At 38.1% G+C, this 26,281-nt stretch overlaps 1 protein-coding gene across 2 annotated transcripts in view; it reads right to left on the bottom strand.

The window, feature by feature from the left end:
* SLC49A4 (solute carrier family 49 member 4) overlaps positions 1-26,281 on the bottom strand; it is a 95,906-nt gene that overhangs the window by 8,390 nt on the left and 61,235 nt on the right. Inside the window, exon 8 of one of the 2 annotated variants that reach the window (XM_004278569.4) lies at positions 6,526-6,708. In XM_004278569.4, coding sequence (XP_004278617.1) covers positions 6,526-6,708 — 183 coding nt within the window. Of the gene's footprint in view, positions 1-6,525; positions 6,709-21,106; positions 21,500-26,281 lie in introns of those variants that run through there. The other variant, XM_049710444.1, reaches the window with a different exon arrangement.

The following is a 26,281-nucleotide window of genomic DNA, read 5'->3' on the forward strand; positions in this document are numbered from 1 at the left end:
CAAAAATGCTCATTCACGAATTCAGGACTCTCCAACAGGCCAATCCTGGGCCTCTTGCTACCCAAACACACATGCTTGCCCTGCCGACTGTGCTGTCTCTAGCTGCTTCCTCTGGCTCCGGGGGCCTTGGAGCCAGGCATCTGTTCAGCTTCCTTCTCTCCCAACCCCCTCTGTCAGACTTGAGGCTTCCATGCAGAAGTAAGCAGCTTCTTGGCATAAAGGGGCTGGCGGGGAGGGGTGGGGTGGCGGATAACGTCTCTAGTTTAATATCCATTTAGCAATTTCAATGAAAAAATAAAAACACAACAAAAAATGAAGGAAACAGGTTCCCTGGTACATTTTTACCTTTGGGCACTGCTATAAGTTTATCTTTTCCCTCTGTGCTTCTACAGAATGCTAATACTGCCTTAATCTTCAAAAATCATCCTAAAGATTTCTATGCTGCTGCTTTAGATTAATCCATAATTCATATGGCTAAAAGAGCAATTTATGCTCAGGAACGGAAATCAGAAAACCAACCAGTAAGAAAAGGTGCTGAAGTACGTTTTTTTCCTATAATATGTTCGCAAAAGCAGCCTCCCTAACCTCTCAATTTCTACATTTTCAAAGTCAGACATGCTATTCTATAGCACAGAACAAAGATGTATATTTCAATGGTATTTTCATGCAAAGCTGTTTTCTGTCCTTTACTTGGACTGACTAGAATCTAAACACTCAGAAACGCTGTGATCTCTGGGATCTTGTCTTTATTCTAATATTCCCTGAAATGACGCACCAAGCATTTTCTGCTTTTATATTAACCATAAAGCCTCTGGATTTCTGATGATAATTTTAACAAGCAAAAAGAAGCAGTGAAAAAATACGAAAAGAAAAAGTAGTAAAATAGAGATAACAGCGTACTGTTTATACTAAAAGCGTCTTTTACTGTAAGGTCGCATTTTAAGCAACAGCTAAAAGAAAGTATGGCACTTGAAGTCTACAACAGAGATATTTCCCAAACTTTAGAGACTATTTCACAGGGAGCTAGAGCAACACACATGCAGCAACAATCAACGTGTCCTAGCTCTCCTTAAACCTAGAAATTAGTCAAATATTGCCAAAGCAGACCTTTATTTCATCAGAATTGTAAAACGATTCCTTCTACCTGGGTTCAGATGAAATCTCTAAAAATAACTCAAAATTGCTCTTTAGTGTCATGGTTTGTTGGTTGGTTGTTTTTCACTATTGTGCCTCTCTCTGAGAAGTCAAATCCACCCTTCACTAAGTTCACCTGGCTTAACCAACTACCAGTGTTCTTTGAAATTTTTGCCTTTTTAGAGGGAAAAAGGTCAGGGATGGAAATCTCTGCATGTCCCCACTGAAAACCATTCACATAAACCACACCTAAGGGGCTCTAATGTGCAGGAAATGGCTTGCTTAAAAGTTCAGTCTGGGGGCTTCCCTGGTGGCGCAGTGGTTGAGAGTCCGCCTGCCGATGCAGGGGACACGGGTTCGTGCCCCGGTCTGGGAAGATCCCACATGCCGCGGAGCGGCTGGGCCCGTGAGCCATGGCCGCTGAGCCTGCGCGTCCAGAGCCTGTGCTCCGCAACGGGAGAAGCCACAACAGTGAGAGGCCCGCGTACCGCACAAAAAAAAAAAAAAAAAAAAGTTCAGTCTGACTTGGCAGAGCAAAGTTGGCTGTGGTCCTTTGGAGCCCAGTGCCATGACGTAATTAAACCAACAGAGTCCTTACCCATCGAAATTTTCTTTTGTATCTTTTAAAGTGAGCACAGCTTTCCAACATTCGTTCCCTTTGCCTTTCACTAGAGGAACTATAAATCCATACCGCAAGCCCCCGTGACTTGCCTCTACATTTCTGCTGGCTCTCTGCCATCTCCTGTGCTGCAGCCTGAGGACTCTGCCAATTTCCAGTGAGGTGGGTGCTATGGTTTACTCAGAGCTCTGCACCAAATGGTGAGGCTCTGCTGGGGCTGAACTAATTAGGATGAAGTACCATTCTACTTTTCACCTCATCTTTCCCTGCAGTGATGTCACACTTTTGGCTTCAAGTACTTGTCTGGTTCCAGACACTATCTTCCAGAACCAACCTTCTAGTTTCTTTGGTGATTCAACCAAAATTATGGTAATTTAACAAAATTGTCTCCATTCTCTCTCAAGAGAAGCCAGCTGACACCACAATTTCACAGTGTGATGCCCTGCTCCCTTCCCTCCAGGTTAATTATCCGATAGCTTTGACCAGCACATTGCATTATTTTACTTCTTAGATAGAAAATTACTTCTCACTAGTCCACATCTGTTGAACCTGTTCTCCTGGTAACCACTAGACAATACCTCCCTCCTCAGCACACAATGCAGCCTCAAATTCCTGGTTGGCTACTTCAAAATGAAAGGACTGAGGTAAAACCTTTAATGTTTTTAGCCAAAGCTTGCTGCAAACCTTCTAGAAAAACAAGAACATCAAAAAATAACAGCCAATACAAACTACAAAACAAGCTACAAACTGTAAAACAGAACATTAGAATACATTTCAGAGCATATAAAGCATACAACGGCATTTCCAAATTGATTTTGTATGTGAAGTTATTAGAATAAAACATCACTGTGCTGTCTGAAATACTCGCTGAGATTCACAAAGCAAACATTATAGGAAGCAACTCCTATTTTTTTGCAAATATGTTTATATTAAGGAGCAAGTAACTTTTTTCAAAGTGCCCTTAAAAAACCCAAGTCAGAAAAACTCCAAGAAATCTTTGACATGGTCCAGGTTCCCAAAGCAGAGTCAACACAGGACATGGGAAACTCTGTGACCCAGGGCTCTAAATAGGCCAGTGGCGTTGGTATAGAAGCCTGTATGACATTCGCCATCAATGATGGCAAAATGGCCATAATCAACAAGCAAATCACCAGTGGAGCCTATCTTGCCAGGCAAGGCACTCTAATGTGGTCATTTTGGGGTTAGTCTGTACAGCCCTGAAAAGCCATATCTGATGTAGTCATCTACCAGATAGCACATGGTGGGAAACCAAGAACTCTGGTCAGGAAGTTTAGTACTTCCTTGAGAAGTGACCTAAAAAACTGCCTATCTGGGGCTTCCCTGGTGGTGCAGCGGTTGAGAGTCCACCTGCCAATGCAGAGGACACGGGTTCGTGCCCCGGTCCGGGAGGATCCCACATGCCGCGGAGCGGCTAGGCCCGTGAGCCACGGCCCCTGAGCCTGCGCATCCGGCGCCTGTGCTCCGGCAATGGGAGAGGGCACAACAGTGAGAGGCCCGCGTACCGCGCAAAAAAAAAAAAAAAAAAAGCCTATTTTTATGATGATTAAAAATCAAGCCCTCCAATCATGTCACTAATAGTTGAATTCTGACACATAACTAACTTCTGGGTGAGTTTTTCAAGTTTAAAATGACTGAATTATGACATTCAAACACTGGCTCTAATGGAAGGGAATTCATTATATAAAATGTTTAGCAGACTGGGCTGCGGAACTAAAAATTTAGGAAATAATTTTATACAGTTTTCAGATTTGTAATTTAGGTATCATCATACCTCAGCTATAAGGCATGTGGACTTTTGCTGTGGGACTTTTGGGGAGAGATCAACTAATTATAAGTGAAAGAATCTCAACAGAGTTTTCATAGTTCTAGGAACTTTTTAGCCTTAGAGAGTTGTGGGGTATGTTTGTGTGTATTCATTATACGCACTGACAAATAAGCACATAAAAGCATCTCTTTAAAATAGAAGCCTAGATGTTTAAATTCCTATCATCCCCAGCTAATTATCCAGAAGGAAACAAAACATTTGGTGAGTGCCAGCTGTGCCCTGGTCTAAGCTCTTTTACATTCATCTTCTCATTAACTCTAAAATGTCAAAACACACTGAGGTTCTTTTTGTTCTGAAAACCATCCTGTTCGATTAAGATTAATTTTTATTTAAAGTTTTATTTTTCACAATACTCACGGAGTTTAGGCAGAAACCTTTAACATCTACATAGATATGTATAAGAACATATGATCAGAAACCAACCGAGAAGAGGGAAGCTTTCTCCCCCCAGCTAGATAAATCCTTGATTGTATCAGTGAGATAGAAATTAGCAGAAATGGTGCTGTTTCTTCCACTGCCTGTGCCAAAGAACCAAAAATGTCTGCTTGTATCTGGTCACTATAAATCTGCAAAATGAGGAGTGAGCACTAGCTGATGTACAGACACCAGTCTCTGTTGAACAAACTGGAAGCTGCACACTCAAGACCCAGGAGAGTGATAGAGACACTGCTTGCTGGGCACAATGGTAGGAGTGCACTGGGCTCCTCCACAGTCAGACAGCACAGGGGTAGTTCCTGCTTTAAACTGACCAATAAATACATGTTTGTTATATTCTATAGACCACGTGCAAGAGGTCTATTAGGGGATAACATGATCTGGCATCTACTGTTGTTGTTTTTAAATGCTGGGAAGACAAAACAATTTCCATCCAACAGGAGAAACCATGCTCAGACGGGCTGCAAGGACCATTCAGCCCACCTGTGTCCATGAGGTGGAAAACCGTTTCTACAACTCTAAGGGCAAGAGCCATCTCTGATACTTTACCAGGCAAAAAAAGAGAGGCACTGAGCCGCCTAGTTTCAACTATGACACAGCTGAAGTGGGTTAAAGTTGATAATGTAATAACTGTTAGGTGATTCTGTTTAGAAAACTAATTGAAGGCAAAGACCCTGGTGATGGCATTTTCCCTAATGGAAACACGTTTCCAGAAGGACAGTGAAGAGTGGTCTGACTTTATTAATATCACTTGCCTTCGAAAATGTCACTCTCTTTCATAGGATAAACCAAACGTATATCAGGTTTAGCAAAGTTGAAACCTTCTTTACCTGTATTACTGATGGACAGAAATGATCTAGTTTGTTGTTAATTATATTACGAAATTAATATATCATTTGGACGCTCTTTGCTGTTAGGTGAAAGTGCTATGTCAAAAGCTGTCCAAAACCCAGGGAGATTCTGTTTCATCAGCTTTGAACATTTCAAATTTTTTTTTTCCAGTCAAGGAGGTTATCATGGCTACTATTGCAATTATAAGCCTGTCAGAATTCCTAGAAACAATTAGGTCTCTTGGAGTGTCACATTTTAGAGCATTTCTTATATTTAAGTCTTATAAATTAGATTCCTCCATGTACAAATTATCCAAATTTACTCTATCTGATGAGTAGTTAAGAAAACAGCAACCAGAAAAAAAAAGTAGTAATATTCAATTATTTAAGACAAGGAAATAAAATGGGATATAAACCTAGTAGAAATTAATTAAAGATTTATATTTAAGACTCACGAGTATAAAATTTAAAAAGTCTAGATGTATAAAATAAGTATAAATCCTTATTTTAACATGCAAAAAAGAAGTCTAGATAATTGTGCCCCAATTTTCTAAAATAGTGAGACAGAATTTGGACCACAGAAAAGAGAATATCAGAGAAAACCAAACAACTGCAAAACAGAGCCACTACAAACCCGCAGACCTCAACACCAGTGGGGCCTGCCTTCAATATGCCCAGCGAGCTTGCCAGCTGTCCCTGCAGCATCTCCGCCCACCCCCTCAAAAGCTATTTTAAAGTTTCATTCTCTCCTTAAGCCCCTTCTCCACTACCTTCCCACCAACTCTTCAGAGATGAACTGGCTTCTAAGCCGAAAGTTGGTGCCATCAAGAAGGAGCTCCGTCAACAATGTGCTCAGCACAGGCCTCTGCTTCTATGCCACACACACTGCCTTATCTCCACCTCCTTTCGTCCAAGGCTAACTCCTCCACTTGGGTTCAGGAACCCAACCCTTCTTCCTCTGTAAGGACGACCCCCTTCTTTAAAGGTGTACCCCTGGGTTCTAACTGCAACCTTCTGTTCACTCTATACCTGCACTGACCAATTTGGTAGCCACATGTAGCACTTTAAATGTAAACAAATTAATCAAAATGAAATAAAATGAAAAATCCAGTTCCCTAGCTGCATTAGCTTCATGGGCTAGTGGCTACTATGCTGGACAGCATAGATAAAGAGCACCTCTGTTATCATAAAATGTTCCATTGGACAGAGCTGTCCTATACAGGCGATCCACTCTTTGGGTGATCTCTCATTCATCTGCAAAGCTTTAAACTACATATATACTCCTGACCTTAATTTCTACCTAACGTTAAGACAATAGAGTTGAAGTATTTCTTTTAAAAGCAAGACATCAGTGGTTCTCAATGAGAACCAGCATATTAGAATCAGCTGGTTGGCTTTTAAAAGTAGAAATGCTGCCACCCCCCCACCCCAAGTTAATTAAATCAGAAACTTTGGGGGGGGCGGGCAGTGAGGATGCATTCCATCAGGCTGGATGCCTTTCAAGAAAAGCAACAGAAGATATTTTCTTTTCTTCGCATGTGAAAGCTCAAATAAAGTAATTTGCCTTAGTGGGAATTCTCCATATAAATTCCCTACACATCAGTGCCACAAACCTCTCTCCTAACACGTTTAGATAGTAAATAAAAAGTCAAATTTCTTACCTGTGTGATAAAATGTGAGAAAAAACAAAAGTACTCCCATGAACATATTACTTAAAAAAGTGACAACTCCACAAGTAATTCCTTCTGGAACTGGGTAGACAGTTTCCACAAAAAGCTCAAAAAATATAGGTATACTGCTATTCAGGAACACTCCCAGGAGAATACAGGAGGCATACAATGTCACTAAAATAAAAACACAAACATTTTAGTTTCATAAGAGCAGCAGTGAGTCACATCAGATGGATATTCTGGGTGTTGTCTTTCATGAGTATCAACTCTGGAATTGCATCTCTTCTCAGTGGTAGTTGATGAACTTCGGCAAAGCGTCACACATCTGTCAGCTCTTCACACAGGTTTTGTGGAGTAGATAGGAAAAGGTTCTCTTGCTGGATGAGTACCAGTTTATTTGCTTTATCTTTCTGGTGGATTACTCCAAACCACAGGAACAATTTTTACCACTATAATTTAAAGGTTTCTTTCCCCTGAGTCACACTCCTGGCATACTGAGGGATAGGTAAAATGTAGCAAATTAACACAAGATCTAGACTCATTCTTTAATTTTAAAGAGAAGTTAAAATCTAAGAAAAAAATGTAAGGAACATTAAGTGTAACTAAAAATTACATATCTTAAGACTGGTTAATAACAGCCCTCAAGCATAAAATAAAAATTATCTGCTATGTAATTCCTGGAGAAACACTTAAAATAGAAATAGTCCTCAATTTTAGAATGAGTTTCATGTCAAGAGTTTTTTTTTAAAAAATACATGACTTTTTTGGAACAGAGAAAAAAATTTCACCTAGAAGTGTATCATTAATAGTGGCTAGGATCCCAGATTAGCCAATAAATAGCCTATCAACCCAATCTATAGTGAAATCTTTGAATAAGGACACTATTCTTATTCTTAGAAGAATGTTTAGAGAAATGCACCCCACTCCAAATAATTTTATTAATGCTGTTTGTATACAAACCTTCAATAATTTTAATGTGAAGGTGAAAACAGAATCAATGAGGAAAAAATGATATCCTATTTAGAAACCTAAAATATCTCCCCTTAGACTAGTAAGTATATCATGCCCACTGATGATAATGTGTAGCAATTATTCTAACCTTAAAGTTACCGGGAAAATATTTTTAATAAAAATATTTGTTAAGTAAAAAAATTTCTGTGCAGGAACTGCAGAAAGTGAGGGAATTACCCTAAATCTGTTATGTATTATTCATAGAACATATCAAATTACCAGAATTTACCACACCCGATTGCAATCATTAACAATCCCTAACATTGTTGAAGAGGTAAAAACGAAAACTGTATCTACTGTTTTCTAACAGCATTTCTCTAATTAATCTCAACTCACACTTCCTCCTCCAATTACACTAGCCTTTCAGGATTACAAAATATTTAACACATCCTAGTACCACAAATAGCTGGTGATTACTTTGAGTTTCTTTGATTAGAAGACACATGGAAATAGAGAACAAAAGGATGATGGTGAATAAAGAACGCATTGCTGGCTAAAGCAGTGACCAGGCTATTCATAGGATTAAATGAGAAGCATCTGATGGATATAAACACATGTAAAACATGAAGCACTTTTCAAGAGTTTCTTAAAAACAAAACAAAACCCCACACCTCATGCTCACTGTATATTTGCTGGACATAGATCACGCAAATCAATCAACACTTCTTACACATGACTCATTAGTGGTACATTAGGAAATCTAGGGATGGAATATCACTGGTAGCTTTATAGAGTATTCTATCTACAAAACACTTTATACTAATTTATGGTCAGTCACGGTAACCAGAGCAGAGACCACTACTGACTCCAAAACAGATGAGCCTGGAAGTTTAAGATGAAAAAACACTGAATATAGCACAGAGAACTATATTCAGTATCCTATGATAAACCATAATGGAAAAGAAGATTAAAAACAAGAATATATATATATATGTAACTGAATCACTTTGCTGTACAGCAGAAATTAACAATGTAAATCAACTATACTCCAATTAAAATTATTATTAATAAAATTTATTAATTTTAAGAAGAACTTATTAGTCATTATACACCCAGCGTTTATCCCAAAACACACTAGGTTTTTAAAGCTAATAAAATAAAGAGAAACACTTTAAAACAAATGATATATAAGCGAAAAAGGCACAGAAAAGTGTGTTAAGAGATACAAACACACACACACGCACATATACACCTGTTTGTAAATGTATAGAGTTCTCTGGGAAAACTCAAGAAACTGACATTCAAGGCTGCCTCTAGAGAGGGAAATTGGGGGCCATGGGACGGTAGACATTTTTCATTGTATACCCTTTTCCTACTTTTTGAATTTAGTTTTTACTATGTGCATATCTTGCCTACTTAACAAAATAAAAAAAGAGAAATGTCATTGTAAACTAATGAACTGGCAGCTAATCCAACTCTACTTCATGCAGGTTTGTTAGCTCCCTGACTCAGAAATGGTTATCCCTGGGCGAGCTGCCCCACACACCAGATATCTACACCCAGAAGCCATATAACCCAGCCTTGGTCCAGGATCCTCGACATAAATATTCCCACCTTATTTATTAGAATTCCTATTACATGTAGGATAAGTGGGCTGAGACTGCTGATATGACTTCAGAGGCCAGAAATGAAAAAACCAAGCATTTTCATTCAATTCTCTCATTCTCAGTGTTTGCTTCTTGTATTAGTATAAAAATGATGACCACAAGGTTGTTTTACACTGGCTGGATATATATGCTGAAATCACTTTTTACTGTAGAAACTAAAGAATCAAACTAATTTACACGTAGGGGACTGGTTCAAGATGGTGGAGTAGAAGGGCGTGCTCTCACTCCCTCTTGGGAGAACACCAGAATCACAACTAACTGCTGAACAGTCATCGACAAGAAGACACTGGAACTCACCAAAAAAGATACCCCACATCCAAAGACAAAGGAGAAGCCACAATGAGACGGTAGGAGGGGCGCAATCACAGTAAAATCAAATCCCATAACTGGTGACTCACAGACTGGAGAACACTTATACCACAGAAGTCCATCCACTGGAGTGAAGGTTCTGAGCCCTACGTCAGGCTTCTGAACCTGGGGGTCCGGCAACGGGAGGAGGAATTCCTGGAGAATCAGACTTTGAAGGCTAGCGGGATTTGACTGCAGGACTTCAACAGGACTGGGGAAAACAGAGACTCCATTCCTGGAGGGCACACACAAAGTAGTGTGTGCATGGGGACCCAGGGGAAGGAGCAGTGACCCCAGGGGAGACTGAACCAGACCTACCTGCTAGTGTTGGAGGGTCTCCTGTAGAGGCGGGGGGTGGCTCTGTCTTGCTGTGAGGACAAGGACACTGGCAGCAGAAGTTCTGGGAAGTACTCCTTGGTGTGAGCCCTCCCAGAGTCCTCCATTGGCCCCATCAAAGAGCCCAGGGAGGCTCCTGTGTTGGGTTGCCTCAGGCCAAACCACCAAGAGGGAGGGAACCCAGCCCCACCCATCAGCAGTCAAGTGGATTAAAGTTTTACTGAGCTCTGCCCACCAGAGCAACACCCAGCTCTACCCACCACCAGTCCCTCCCATCAGTAAACTTGCACAAGCCTCTTAGATAGCCTCACCACCAGAAGGCAGACAGCAGAAGCAAGAACTACAATCCTGCAGCCTGTAGAACAAAACCCACATTCACAGAAAGACAAGATGAAAAGGCAGAGGGCTATGTACCAGATGAAGGAACAAGAGAAAAACAACTAAATTGAAGCGGAGGCAGGAAACCTTCCAGAAAAAGAATTCAGAATAATGATAGTGAAGATGATCCAACGCCTCGGAAAAAGAATGGAGGCAAAGATTGAGAAGATGCAAGAAATGTTTAACAAAGACCTAGAAGAGTTAAAGGACAAACAAACAGAGGTGAACAATACAATAACTGAAATGAAAATTACACTAGAAGGATTAAACAGAATAACTGAGACAGAAGAACGGATAAGTGACCTGGAAGACAGCATGGTGGAATTCACTGCTGCAGAACAGAATAAAGAAAAAAGAATGAAAAGAAATGAAGACAGCCTAAGAGACCTCTGGGACAACATTAAATGCAACAACATTTGCATTATAGGGGTCCCAGAAGGAGAAGAGAGAGGGAAAGGACCTGAGAAAATATTTGAAGAGATTGTAGTCGAAAACTTCCCTAACATGGGAAAGAAAATAGCCACCCAAGTCCAGGAAGTGCAGAGAGTCCCATACAGGATAAACCCAAGAAGAAACACGCCGAGACACACAGTAATCAAACTGGCAAAAATTAAAGACAAAGAAAAATTATTGAAAGCAGCAAGGGAAAAATGACAAATAACATACAAGGGAACTCCCATAAGGTTAACAGCTGATTCCTCAGCAGAAACTCTACAAGCCAGAAGGGGGTGGCATGATATACTTAAAGTGATGAAAGGGAAGAAACTACAACCAAGATTACTCTACCCAGCAAGGATATCATTCAGATTTGATGGAGAAATCAAAAGCTTTACAGACAAGCAAACGCTAAGAGACTTCAGCACCACCAAACCAGCTCTACAACAAATGCTAAAGGAACTTCTCTAAGTGGGAAACACAAGAGAAGAAAAGGACCTACAAAACAAACCCAAAACAATTAAGAAAATGGTAATAGGAACATACATATTGATAATTACCTTAAACGTGAATGGATTAAATGCTCCAACCAAAAGACACAGGCTTGCTGAATGGATACAAAAACAAGACCCATATATATGCTGTCTACAAGAGACCCACTTCAGACCTAGGGACACATACAGACTGAAAGTGAGGGGATGGAAAAAGATATTCCATGCCAATGGAAATCAAAAGAAAGCTGGAGTAGCAATACTCATATCAGAAAAAATAGACTTTAAAATAAAGAATGTTACAAGAGACAAGGAAGAAACTCCATAATGATCAAGGGATCAATCCAAGAAGAAGATATAACTATTATAAATATATATGCACCCAACATAGGAGCACCTCAATATATAAGGCAACTGCTAACAGCTATAAAAGAGGAAATCAACAATAACACAATAATAGTGGGGGACTTTAACACCTCACTTACACCAATGGACAGATCATCCAAACAGAAAATTGATAAGGAAACACAAACTTTAAATGACACAATAGACCACATAGATTTAATTGATATTTATAGGACATTCCATCCAAAAACAGCAGATTACACTTTCTTCTCAAGTGCACACGGAACATTCTCCAAGATAGATCACATCTTGGGTCACAAATCAAGCCTCAGTAAATTTAAGAAAATTGAAAGCATATCAAGCATCTTTTCTGACCACAACGCTATAATACTAGAAATGAATTACAGGGAAAAAAACGTAAAAAACACAAACACATGGATGCTAAACAATACGTTACTAAATAGCCAAGAGATCACTGAAGAAATCAAAGAGGAAATCAAAGAATACCTAGAGACAAATGACTATGAAAACACGACGATCCAAAACCTATGGGATGCAGCAAAACCAGTTCTAAGAGGGAAGTTTATAGCTATACTCAAGAAACAACAAGAAAAATCTCAAATAAACAATCTAACCTTACACCAAAAGGAACTAGAGAAAGAAGAGCAAACAAAACCCAAAGTTAGCAGAAGAAAAGAAATCATAAAGATCAGAGCAGAAATAAATGAAACAGAAACAAAGAAAACAATAGCAAAGATCAATAAAACTAAAAGCTGGTTCCTTGAATAGATAAACAAAATTGATAAACCATGAGCCAGACTTATCAAGAAAAAGAGGGAGAGGACTCAAATCAATAAAATTAGAAATGAAAAAGGAGGAGTTACAACAGACACCACAGAAATACAAAGCATCCTAAGAGACTACTACAAACAACTCTATGCCAATAAAATGGACAACCTGGAAGAAATGGACAAATTCTTTTTTCTTTTTTTTCTTTGTGGTACGCGGGACTCTCACTGTTGTGGCCTCTCCCGTTGCGGAGCACAGGCTCCGGAGGCGCAGGCTCAGCAGCCATGGCTCATGGGCCTAGCCGCTCCGCGGCATGTGGGATCTTCCCCGACCGGGGCACGAACCCGTGTCCCCTGCATTGGCAGGCAGACTCTCAACCACTGCACCACCAGGGAAGCTCTGGACAAATTCTTAGAAAGGTATAACCTTACAATACTGAACAAGGAAGAAAGAGAAACTATGAACAGACCAATCACAAGTAATGAAATTGCAACTGTGATTAAAAATCTTCCATCAAACAAAAGTCCAGGACAAGATGGCTTCACAGGTGAATTCTATCAAACATTTAGACAGGAGCTAACACCCATCCTTCTCAAACTCTTCCAAAAAAATTGCAGAGGAAGGAACACTCCCAAACTCATTCTATCAGGCCACCATCACCCTGATACCAAAACCAGACAAAGATACTACAAAAAAAGAAAATGACACACCAATATCACTGATGAATATAGATGCAAAAATCCTCAACAAAATACTAGCAAACAGAATCCAAAAACACATTAAAAGGATCATACACTATGATCAAGTGGGATTTATCCCAGGGATGCAAAGATTCTTCAATATATGCAAATCAATCAATGTGATACACCATATTAACAAACTGAAGGATAAAAACCATATGATCAGCGCAATAGACGCAGAAAAAGCTTTTGACAAAATTCAACACCCTTTTATGATAAAAACTCTCCAGAAAGTGGGCATAGAGGGAACCTACCTCAACATAATAAAGGCCATATATGACAAACCCACAGCAAACATCATTCTCAATGGCAAAAAACTGAAAGCATTTCCTCTAAGATCAGGAACAAGACAAGGATGTCCACTCTCACCATTATTGTTCAACATAGTTTTGGAAGTCCTAGCCATGGCAATCAGAGAAGAAAAAGAAATAAAAGGAATACAAATTGGAAAAGAAGAAGTCAAACTGTCACTGTTTGCAGATGACATGATACTATATATAGAGAATCCTAAAGATGCCACCAGGAAACTACTAGAGCTAATCAATGAATTTGGTAAAGTTGCAGGATACAAAATTAATGCACAGAAGTCTCTTGCATTCCTATACACTAATGATGAAAAATCTGAAAGAGAGATTAAGGAAACACTCCCATTTACCATAACAACAAAAAGAATAAAAATACCTAGGAATAAACCTACCTAGGGAGACAAAAGACCTGTATACAGAAAACTATAAGACACTGATGAAAGAAATTAAAGATGATACCAACAGATGGAGAGATATACCATGTTCTTGGATTGGAAGAATCAATATTGTGAAAATGACTATACTACACAAAGCAATCTACAGATTCAATGCAATCCCTATCAAATTACCAATGGCATTTTTTACAGAACTAGAAAAACAAATCTTAAAATTTGAATGGAGACACAAAAGACCCCAAATAGTCAAAACAGTCTTGAGGGAAAAAGCAGAGCTGGAGGAATCAGACTCCCTGACTTCAGACTATACTACAAAGCTTCAGTAATCAAGAAAATATGGTACTGGCAGAAAAACAGAAATATAGATCAATGGAACAAGATAGAAAGCCCAGAGATAAACCCACACACCTATGGTCAACTAATCTATGACAAGGGAGGCAAGGATATACAATGGAGGAAAGAGAGTCTCTTCAATAAGTGGTGCTGGGAAAACTGGACAGCTACATGTAAAAGAATGAAATTCTTGGGCTTCCCTGGTGGTGCAGTGGGACGCGGGTTCGTGCCCTGGTCTGGGAAGATCCCACATGCCGCGGAGCGGCTGGGCCTGTGAGCCATGGCCACTGAGCCTGGACGTCCGGAGCCTGTGCTCCGCAGCAGGAGAGGCCACAACAGTGAGAGGCCCACATACCGCAAAAGAAAAAAAAAAAAAAAAAGACACATGCACCCCAATGTTCACTGCAGCACTATTTACAATAGCCAGGTCATGGAAGCAACCTAAATGCCCATTGACAGACGAATGGATAAAGAAGGTGTGGTACATATATACAATGGAATATTACTCAGCCATAAAAAGGAACGAAACTGGGTCATTTGTAGAGTCGTGGATGGATCTACAAACTGTCATACAGAGTGAAGTAAGCTGGAAAAAGAAAAACAAATATCATATATTAACGCATATATGTGGAACCTAGAAAAATGGTAGAGATGAACCAGTTTGCAGGGCAGAAATTGAGACACAGATGTAGAGAACAAACATACGGACACCAAGGGGGGAAAGCAGCGGGGGTGGGGTGGGGGTGGTGGTGTGATGAATTGGGAAATTGGGATTGACATGTATACACTGAAGTGTATAAAATGGATGACTAATAAGGACCTGCTGTATAAAAAAAATAAATTAAATTAAAAAAAATTTACACAGGAAAGGGTTAAATTAAGATCTTCATAATCAGAATGGGGGAAAGGTAGCTGCGTCAGGATTGATTTAATATTTTCCCCAGTGTTCTGGGACATGCATAAAGTAAAACCTGATTATTATGTGTCTGAATTTGACTTCTATTTGAATTTTCAGTTAAGAGTCTGATACAGTATCTTTACACACTGGTTTGGCAGATCCAGTGGGTGAATGTCATCTATTAAAAGTCAGGCAGACAAGATAATTTCCTGCTCATCAGAGAAGTTCAATACATGATCATTAAATATTTCCATGACTTTCCATAGTACTGGTACTAAAATTAAAATAAACTGCCTTTCAATAAAAGTCAAGGTAAGGGCTTCCCTGGTGGCGCAGTGGTTGAGAGTCCGCCTGCCGATGCAGGGAACGCGGTTCGTGCCCTGGTCTGGGAAGATCCCACATGCCGCGGAGCGGCTGGGCCCGTGAGCCATGGCCGCTGAGCTTTGCGTGTCCGGAGCCTGTGCTCCGCAATGGGAGAGGTCACAACAGTGAGAGGCCCGAGTACCGCCAAAAAAAAAAAAAAAAAAAAAGTCAAGGTAAATTAGCAGAACAAACACAATGCTGACACAGATTTTTTTTTTTCAAAGAAGCTGATAAAATTTCATAGGCTCATAATTTCAATTGCAAAAAACAAAGTCCTCTGTAGCACAAAATACAGTAACAAAGGCTGTATTTCAAGAATATGACTTGGATCATAACCCTGAAAGAACTCTTCTCTCCACCCCTGCTTCCAGTGACAAACCAAATTACTAAACTTTAGGGAAGTAAAACTATGTATGAATACATTTTTATTAATCAAATTATTCAAACCTTAGGAGATCAGTAGTTATAAAACAAATCACAAAATTTCAGTGAAGATGTATTGCCACTCAGCACTGACTTAAATTTATATAATTTTTTAAACAATTTTTAAAACTGCTTTTAAAAATATTATCATACTTGACTATCCTATCAACTCTTTGAGGCAGGTAAAGTAAGATGAAGTGCCTGAAATTCTGAAAGTCAAAATGACTTATATAGAAACAATGTAAATTACCAGTGCTAATAACAATAGTATAATTAAGGCCTACAGAATCTAGCATGCTTTCCACCAAGCCACTGTATCAGATTGAAAAAAAATTCTTCTTTTATAATATTTCTTTTATTCAATGGTATTGACACAAAAGGAATGCTTCTCAAATCTGTATTCCACACAGAAGCTGGAAGTGACTGCTCATAAGACAGATGACAGAATAAAAAACAGAGCACCAAAAGGTTACAGACAAAAAAGATGTAATTTAATCATGATAAATGTAAAATGGGTTCAAAAATTATTGCTTAGGTATATAATAGGGAAAATTTACCTTAAGCCTTTCTTCAAAACCATTAAAAAAAAAAAAGCATTTATCAAGTGCCTCTTATATGAAAGCAGCTACGCTGGAACAGTAAATAGGACACTCTATCCTCAAATCATTCCTAATCTAAAGGAATATGATGGACACCTATGGGCTCAGCAGCCATTTATATGCACAGTGTAAAGATAATTATACTTTATTCTCTTTAAAAGAAACCAAAAAAAGCTATGAGAAGCCACAGCCTCCTAGCATTAGGTGCCAAGTGCAGCAGGGAAAGTGTGCCAAATTCTAGTAATACTGTTTAAGGAGGAGCCTAACAAGCTATGGTAGGTTTAGAAGACTGACTATGCTTGTCGGTGGTGTGGAATCTATGTCTGATGAGGAAAGGTTATGAGAATTGGGGGATGTTTAGATTAATGGCTAAGTCCAGGCATGACTGACATATTCAAATGTTCTGAGGGCTGTCAACAGAAGAGGGAGGTGGCCGACTTGCTCTGTGGGAGTTGTGTTGCTCCAAAAAGTAATAGCTTGATAGGAGGAAGAATTTCCCAGGACCCAGAGCTGATTAACAAGGGAGGTTTTCATTCAAGTTGTGGTCATATGAACATACATCTGGATTGTAATGGAAGAGACTCATTTATTGAGTAAGTTATATCAGATGATGACTAAGGTTCATTTAAGTAGATCAATAACAAATTTAGATACATGTAAGTAAAGAGCTTAACTAGGATATTAAAAACAAAAACCTAAAAGGTGCTTCTTAGTGGGTAAGAATAATAGCAATTTTTTTTAGTTTTATTAAGAAGCATTATAAATATGAAATAAGGATTATAAAATAACAATACATTTTTATCATAAATTATTTTAATGATTAGAATCAAGAAATTTCCCTAAATAGTAGGTTTATAACATTAATACACTTTATTAGATAAATTTTTATTATTGTGCACACTGACTGAATTTTTATTTCATGATAAAAGTTAAGAAAGTTAACTGGGGATTATTAGATTAGACATTTATTAAAAATATTTATAAAAACTAAATTAAACTTGATATTGCAAGTGAAAATACTCCTTTTGGAAATAAAGACATACACGTAAAGGCAAACAGTAAACATTCAAAAGTTTGCCAACTACAGAGTTTTTCATATGTTTTGGGCATGTTGAATATATAGAATACATATGTATGTATATACACATACACTGATATACATTTCTATATCATTGAGCTGTGCCTTTCTTCTCAGCCTCACATTTTCTTCCTAAAAATGATTACTGTGGCCTTCATGGTCTATCACTAATTAAAATACGCAGTACGGGAGTTCGCTGATGGTCCAGTGGTGAAGAGTCTGCCTTTCCATGCAGGGGACGCGGGTTCGATCCCTGACTGGGGAACTGGGATCCCACATGCTGCAGGTAAACTAATCCCACGCGCCAGAACTACTGAGCTCGTGTGCCTCAACTAGAGAAGAGAAAACCCGCATGCCACAACTGGAGAGAAGTCTGCGCACCGCAATAAAAGATCCCGCGTGCCACCACTAAGACCTGACGCAGCCATAATAATAAATAAATAAATAAAATAAAATATGCAGTAATGAAACTGGGGTTCCCAAAGAGAAGGGGGCATATTTTGCTGCAATATTCATTAGTGGTGATGGTTTTCTTTCCACGTGTTATTACCTTGTGGGTATCCCTTGTTTAGTCCCTTTGGTGGCAAAGTTTAGTCCTATAAAGACTGACAGTTATGTTTAGAGTCCCTTATGACTGGAAGGCACAGTTATTATCTTGCAGAAATGAAGCACAACTAATAATTCTTTGAAACAGTGGGCCCAGAGTAGAGATTGGTTGGGAAATCAGATATCCTAAGTAGTATAGGTTTATCAGTAACCTTGAAGCTCCCAAAGAATGACATATGGTTCTGCAGAAGGCAATGTACTATTAACTCATGGAACACTGACTGATCACCTGGTCAAACCCTCTACCTTCAAGAAACACAAATTCTACTTGAAGACTTATTTCTCTTCTTGAAAATCTCCATGGATAAACATTACATGACCTCAGTAAGAAGCGTTTATCTGAGCACTTCACAAATCCATCCTCGTCTTTTAATCCATGTTCTATTTCTGCCTCTTAATCAGTCATGAACATGAGTAATTCACTTTTAGTTCATAAAACTGAAAATAATAATTCACTCCTTAGCCTTCTTTCTTTAAAGTTTAAAATCCCTAATTTCCTTAATAATGTGCATTTCTTTAATCATGCTCATCCTTTTCTGAATTTTCTCATTTCTCCCCATTTTTGGGCAAGTGTATGTTTTTATTTCTTTGCATGCTATTAAAATGGGACATAATTATCTTAACGAAGGCAAAATGCATGAAAATATATTAAGAGGATTACTCTCTAGCCTATACATGTCACATGCCTTTCAATACAACCAAATATATTTCCTTTCTTCAATTATCACTTAAAGCCAGCTTGTAGTCGGCTATCACCCTCAAGGGGCTTCTATCTAGCTAATCACCTCCCCTTATTCTCCCCACCCATTATCTGTTTCCGACATCACCATCATGGCATCTTAGTAACTTGCATTCGATGAAGAACCTCCCCCAAAGCATCTTCTGTTAAACAGTCAAATTACACTGTTTCAGCAAACTCAACACCAAAGTGCTAACATTTTTCAAAATGTCATTTTCAAAGTATTCATCTATTCAGTGAAAAATGACATGTGAATTGTGGCTAGCATGGCTAGACATCTAGTTCTCAGATAAGGTGAATAATGTATTTTCATAATTTTGTTTACAGCATAAGCTTCAAGATTTTGAGACTCATATTACCTAGTGATGAGTTTATTTACTGCTCTATTATAGCTAATTCAATTAATGAAGATATAATACAATATTGAATATTGAGTTTCCCTAAAGAAATAATAAAAGCATACCACTGAGAGCCTCCAAGAGGATGTATGTAAGCAAGTACATATACCAAAATAGTACACCTTTAGATAGAATGGAATGATCCAGCTTTTCTTCTATAGAGATGGCAACAGTAATATCAAGATCAGTGGACTACAGAAAGATTGCATTAGAAGGTTCTAGCAGTAGTAGCACTTACAACACAAGGGTTGAACAAAATTAATAGCTTTTAATTTATTATGTCAACAGTTATAATTAATGTGTATATTTTCAAACACTTTTCATGTAAATTCTTCTGATTTATAAAAAGTAATAATAGAAACACTAAGTTTGCTAGAAACTGGAAAAAGACTAGACATTTTCCTGATTAAAAAAAGAATGACTCTGGTAAAAAAAAGAAACATGAATTTGCCATTACTGACTTTAAATATCAGCCTAAAGGTCTAGATGTGTCTATAATTAGATTTTGTAGTAAGTTCCCTTTCATGAAACCTTTTTTACTTAAAAGGAATTAGGTCAGATTTTTACAAAGGCAGTAAGAGTATCTATGACAGATTTATTCAAATTCTCCATTGTTCCATTAAAATATGCCCTTTTGCCTTCTTACAGCTAGTGCTGAATAACAGAGTGGCTAAGCTTCCTGACTATTATTGGCAATAAGTCATATCTATTGAGATTCAAAATAGAGACAAAATATACTTCATTCATTCATTCATTATTCAGGGCTTATGCTAGGTACTGGTGTGGGAGTTGGGGGTCAGAATTTAAAAGGCAAAAGTGCATGCTCCAGATTTTCAGACTGGTAGGGAGATAAGACATATACTCAAGTAACTATGAAGTGGTATCAGGAAAGAGAAAAAGAATACTATGATAATTCAGAGAAGGTATGTGAACAAATTTAGTCCTTAACCCAGTGCATTTGTAAGTTAAAAATGCATCTTTGTAGAGCAGAAACTAATAGAACAATGTAAAGCAATTATACTCCAATAAAGGTATTACAAAAATGCGCCTTTCAGGAGTTTCTAAGTGACATTAATAAACAGACTTACATTCGAAAACAGTAGAATTTATAAATTCAATGGTTAAGATGTCTACCTCAAACTCAACCTCCCAATTCTAGCCTTGATTTAATTTAGAATTCTGCTTTCCTTTCTGTCCAACATAATTATTGTTAAGGACAGAATGGGAAAACAGTCTTGACTGGGGTCAATTACATCAATTTTCTTTAAAGATTTAAAAAGATGCATAGTTTTCACAATAAATGCTGGAGAGGGTGTGGAGAAAAGGGAACCCTCTTGCACTGTTGGTGGGAATGTAAATTGATACAGCCACTATGGAGAATAGTATGGAGGTTCCTAAAAAACTAAAAATAGAACTACCATACGACCCAGCAATCCCACTACTGGGCATATACCCTGAGAAAACCATAATTCAAAAGGAGTCATGGACCACAACGTTCATTGCAGCTCTATTTACAATAGACAGGACATGGAAGCAACCTAAGTGTTCATCGACAGGTGCATGGATAAAGAAGATGTGGCACATATGTACAATGGAATATTACTCAGCCATAAAAAGAAATGAAATTGAGTTATTTGTAGTGAGGTGGATGGACCTAGAGTCTGTCATACAGAGTGAAGTAAGTCAGAAAGAGAAAAACAAATACCATATGCTAACACATACATATGGAATCTAAAAAAAAAAAAAAGGTTCTGAAGAACCTAGGGGCAGGACAGGAATAAAGATGCAGATGTAGAGAATGGACTTGAGGACATGGGGAGTGGGAAGGGTAAGCTGGGACGAGGTGAGAGAGTGGCATGGACTTATATATACTACCAAATGTAAAATAGATAGCTAGTGGGAAGCAGCTGCATAACACAGGGATATCAGCTCAGTGCTTTGTGACCACCTACAAGGGTGGGATAGGGAGGGTGGGAGGGAGACATAAGAGGGAGGAGATATGAGGATATGTGTATATGTATAGCTGATTCACTTTGTTATAAAGCAGAAAGTAACACACCATTGTAAAGCAATTATATTCCAATAAAGATGTTAAAAAATAAAATAAAAAGATGCATAGTTTTCAAATATATATATCTTTTCTGATTATAAAAGTAAAACAAATTCACTGTTACAAATCCAGACAAAAAAGGAGGTAAGGGGCTTCCCTGGTGGCGCAGTGGTTGAGAGTCCGCCTGCCGATGCAGGGGATGCGGGTTTGTGCCCCGGTCCGGGAAGATCCCACATGCTGCGGAGCAGCTGGGCCCGTGAGCCATGGCCACTGAGCCTGTGCATCCGGAGCCTGTGCTCTGCAACGGGAGAGGCCGCAACAGTGAGAGGCCCGCGTACCGCCAAAAAAAAAAAAAAAAAAAAAGGAGGTAAAAAACTAAATCTCCATCCAGAGATAAAACTTAATTTTATCAGGTTAAATAGAAAATACATGAAATTTAATGAACGTATTATCTTATAATGAATATTCTGCACTTAATTCAAGGGAACAAATCTGTTCATCATGTACTCACGACTATATTCTTGTGAAATCTAACATATGCATACATGTCATACAGTATCAGAAAAAAAATTTGAGTGTAATGCTATGAACAAACAGAGTTGTAAACTAAAACTGTTCCACCAGAATGTTGTACAGCTGCTAAAGTTGAAACTATACCAGAATAATAAAAAATTCTGGCTCAGGACACTCGACAAAATTGCTCAAAACCCTAATGAAGGAATGTTAGTATATTAAAAGTGCAAAGTATCCAAAGAAAGATTACTCTGGACAACTGGGATTTATAGGCAAAGCAATAAACACTGAAAAGAGGGAATCCCAGCAGGATGGTACAGAGCAGAGGTTTCCAAACCTTCCTTCTCAGCACCCTTTGTATCTCAGTAATTTTTTAGTGGTGCCTCGAGGCCAAAGGAAATAGCTAACAATTCTGTTAATTACATGGTTAGGTCCAAACAATTTAATAAATATATGTATGTCCTAGCAATTTAGTGGTCATTAAAAAATACTCATATATTGAAAGAAATAGATTTTTACTTCATTCTTAAACAACCACAATTACTTACTAATGGGATGTGTACATCTGACAGGCACTACACAACTTCTCAAATCTTGTAATCAGAACGGCACTGCCACTCTCATTTCCTGTTCCACACTCATTACTGTGCGGAATGATGTCCCCTCCTTCCCGCAAAAGATATTCATGTGTGAATTCCTGGAAACTGTGAATATGTTTCCATACACGGCAAAAAGGATTAAGGCTGCAGATGGAATTAAGGTTGCTAATCAGCTGATTTTAAGATTGGGAGACTATCCTGGATTACCTGGGTAGACCCCACGTAATCAAAAGGATCCTTAAAAGTAGAAGAAGGAGGCAGAATATGAAGTTCAGAGGAAGATGTTACCTTGGAAGGAAGGAACAATGCAATATGAGATGCAATATGAGATGCAATATGAGAAGGACTTGACCTGCTGTTGCCAGCTTTACAGATGGATGAAGGGAGCCACGAGCCACGGAATGTGGACAGCCTCTAGAAGTTAGAGAAGGCAAGGAAGCAAATTCTTCCCTAGTGTCTGCGCACATTTTGATTTTAGCCTCGGGAGACTCGAGTTGGACTTCTAACTTACAGAAATATGTTTGTGGTAGCTTATTAACAGCAGCCATAGAAAGACTAATATACACCCCCAAATGATACTAATAACAATTAAAAACAACTGCAGCTATATATGTTTCAGGTCAATTAGGTGAGCTAATAATAAGTAAACTGCCTATATTATACTCCTTGGCTAGACTCACCAAGAAAAAAAGAGAGCAGACTCAAATAAATAAAATGAGAAATGAAAGAGATGTTACAACTGATACCACAGAAACACAAAGGACAAGAGACTACTATGATATAATTATATGCCAACAAAATAGACAACCTAGAAGAAATGTATAAATTTCTAGAAATATACAACCTACAAAGCCTGAATTGCAATGAAATAGAAAACTTGTACAGATCAGTTACTAGGAGGAGATTGGATCAGTAATCAAAAACCTCTCAACAAAGAAAGGTCCATGACCAAAAGCCTCCACTGGTGAATTCTACCAAACTTTCAGAGGTGAACTAATACCAATCCTTTTCAAACTCTTCCAGAAAACAGAAGAGGGGGAAACTTCCAAATACATTTTACAAGGCCAGCATTATCCTGATACCAAAGCCAGATAAGGATGCCACAAAAAAAGAAAATTACAGGCCAATATCCCTGATGAATGCAGATGCAAAAATCCTTAACAAAATAGCAAACCAAATTCAACAATACATTAAAAGGATCATATACCATGATCAAGTGGGATTTATTCCAGGGACTCAAGGCTGGTTCAACATCTGCAAATCAGTCAATGTGATACACCACATTAACAAAATGAAGGGATAAAAATCATGTGATCATCCCAATAGACAGAGAAAAAGCATTTGACAAAATTCAACACCCATTTATGATAAAAATGCTCAACACAGCAGGTAAAAAGGGAATGTATCTCAACGTAATAAAGGCCATACATGACAAGATCACAGTTAACATTATACTCAATGGTAAAAAGCTGAAAGCTTTTCCTCTAAGATCAGGAACAAGACAAGGATAATCACTCTCCTCACTTTTATTCAACGTGATATTCGGAAGTCCTAGTCACAGCAATTGGGCAAGAAAAAAAAAGGTATCTAAACTGGGAAGAAGCAAAACTGACACTATTTGCAGATGACATATTATATACAGAAAATCCTAAAGACTCCATCAAAAACTGTTGGGGGCTTCCCTGGTGGAGCAGTGGTTGAGAATCTGCCTGCTAATGCAGGGGACACAGGTTCGAGCCCTGGTCTGGGAGGATCCCACATGCCGCGGAGCAACTAGGCCCGTGAGCCACAACTACTGAGCCTGCACGTCTGGAGCCTGTGCTCCGCAATAAGAGAGGCCGCGATAGTCAGAGGCCCGCGCACTGCGATGAAGAGTGGCCTCCGCTTGCCACAACTAGAGAAAGCCCTCGCACAGAAACGAAGACCCAACACAGCAAAAATAAATAAATTAATTAATAAAACAAAGGACTAGTCTTTAAAAAAAAAAAGTTTAAAGGCCATTTGTTATCCTTTAAAAAGAAAAACTTGGAACTAATAAATTCAGTAAAATTGTAGGCTACAAAATCAACAGAAAAATCTTGCATTTCTCTACACTAGTAATGAACTATCTGAAAGAGAAATGAAGAAAAAATCCCATTTACAATTATATCAAAATAATAAAATACCTAGGAATAAAATTAACCAAGGAGGTGAAAGATCTGTATATTGAAAACTTAAAGACATTAATTAAAGAAACTGAAGAAGACAAAAATAAATGGAAAGATATTCTGTGCTCATAGATTGGAAGAATTACTATTGTTAAAATGTCCATACTACCCAAAGCAATCTACAGATTCAAAGCAATCCCTATCAAAATTCCAATGGCATTTTTCACTGAAATAGAACAAACAATCCCCAAATTTGTGTGGAACCACAAAAGACCCTGGATAGCTAAAGCAACCTTGAGAAAGAAGAACAAAGCTGGAGGCATCACATGCCCTGATTTCAAACAATATTACAAAGCTATAGTAATTAATATAGTATAGTATTGGCATAAAAACTGAGACATAGATCAATGGAACAGAACAGAGAGCCCAGAAATAAACCTACACACTTATGGTCAATTAATTTACAACAAAAAAGCCAGGACTATGCAATGGGGAAAGGACAGACTCTTCAATAAATGATATTAGGAAAACTGGACAACCACATGCAAAAGAATGAACTTGGACCACTATCTTACACCATATGCAAAAATTAACACAAAATTGATCAGAGACTTGAATGTAAGACCTGAAACCATAAAACTCCTAGAATAAAATATAGGCAGTAAGTTCCTTGACATAGGTCTTGGCAATAATTTTTTGAATCTGACACCAAAAGCGAAAGAACAAAAGTGAAAATGAACAACTGGGACTATATCAAACTAAAGAGCTTCTGCACAGCAAAGGAAACCATCAACAAATGAAAACGCAACCTACTGAATGGGAGAAAATTGCAAACCATATATCTGATAAGGGGTTAATATCCAAAATATACAAAGAACTCATACAATTCAGTACCAAAAAGCAAACAATGCAATTAAAAAATGGGCAGAAGATCTGAATACTCATTTTTCCAAAGAAGACATACAGATGGCCAACAGACACATAAAAGAAGTTCAATATCATTAATCATCAGGGAAACACAAATCAAAATCACAACGAGATATTACCTCACACCTGTCAGAATGGCTATTATCAATAAGACAAGAAATAACAAGTGTTGGCACGGATGTGGAGAAAAGGGAACCCTCCTACACTGTTGGTGGGAATGTAAATTGATACAGCCACTATGGAAAACAGTATGAAGGTTCCTCAAAAGACTAAAAATAGAGCTACCATATGATCCAGCAATTCCATTTCTTATCTGAAGGAATTGAAATCACTATCTCAAAAAGATATCTACACACCCCCCTTGTTCACTGCAGCATTATTTACAATAGCAAAGATATGGAAACAACCTAACTGTCCATCAATGGATGAATGGATAAAGAAATTGTGGAATATATATGCAATAGAATATTACTCAGCCATAAAGAATGAAATCTTGCTATTTGTGACATGTTTAGATCTTGAGGATATTATGCTAAGTGAAGTAAGTCAGACAGAGAAAGACAAATATTGTATGATCTCTCTTATATATGGAATCAAAAACAAACAAACAAAAAAACCCAACAAACCAAGCTCACAGAAACAGAGAACAGACTGGTGGTTGCAAGAGGTGGGTGGGGCGGTAGGCGAAATGGTGAACTGTTTGGTTTTTGTTTTTAGTTTAAATAAACTGAATAAAAATTTTTTAAAAAGGCTAAATAGAAAATAAACCTATAGGTGCTCATTCAAAGAATTTTACTGGTATGTACTTGAAACATCATAGCTTTTTGCCTCTGTTCATGTTCATTTTCCTTCCTGTTTAACAATCATGTAATGGCTATAAACCAGATAAAAAAT

This window comes from Orcinus orca, chromosome 5 (assembly GCF_937001465.1).
Source record: "Orcinus orca chromosome 5, mOrcOrc1.1, whole genome shotgun sequence".
Taxonomy (NCBI): Eukaryota; Metazoa; Chordata; class Mammalia; order Artiodactyla; family Delphinidae; genus Orcinus; species Orcinus orca.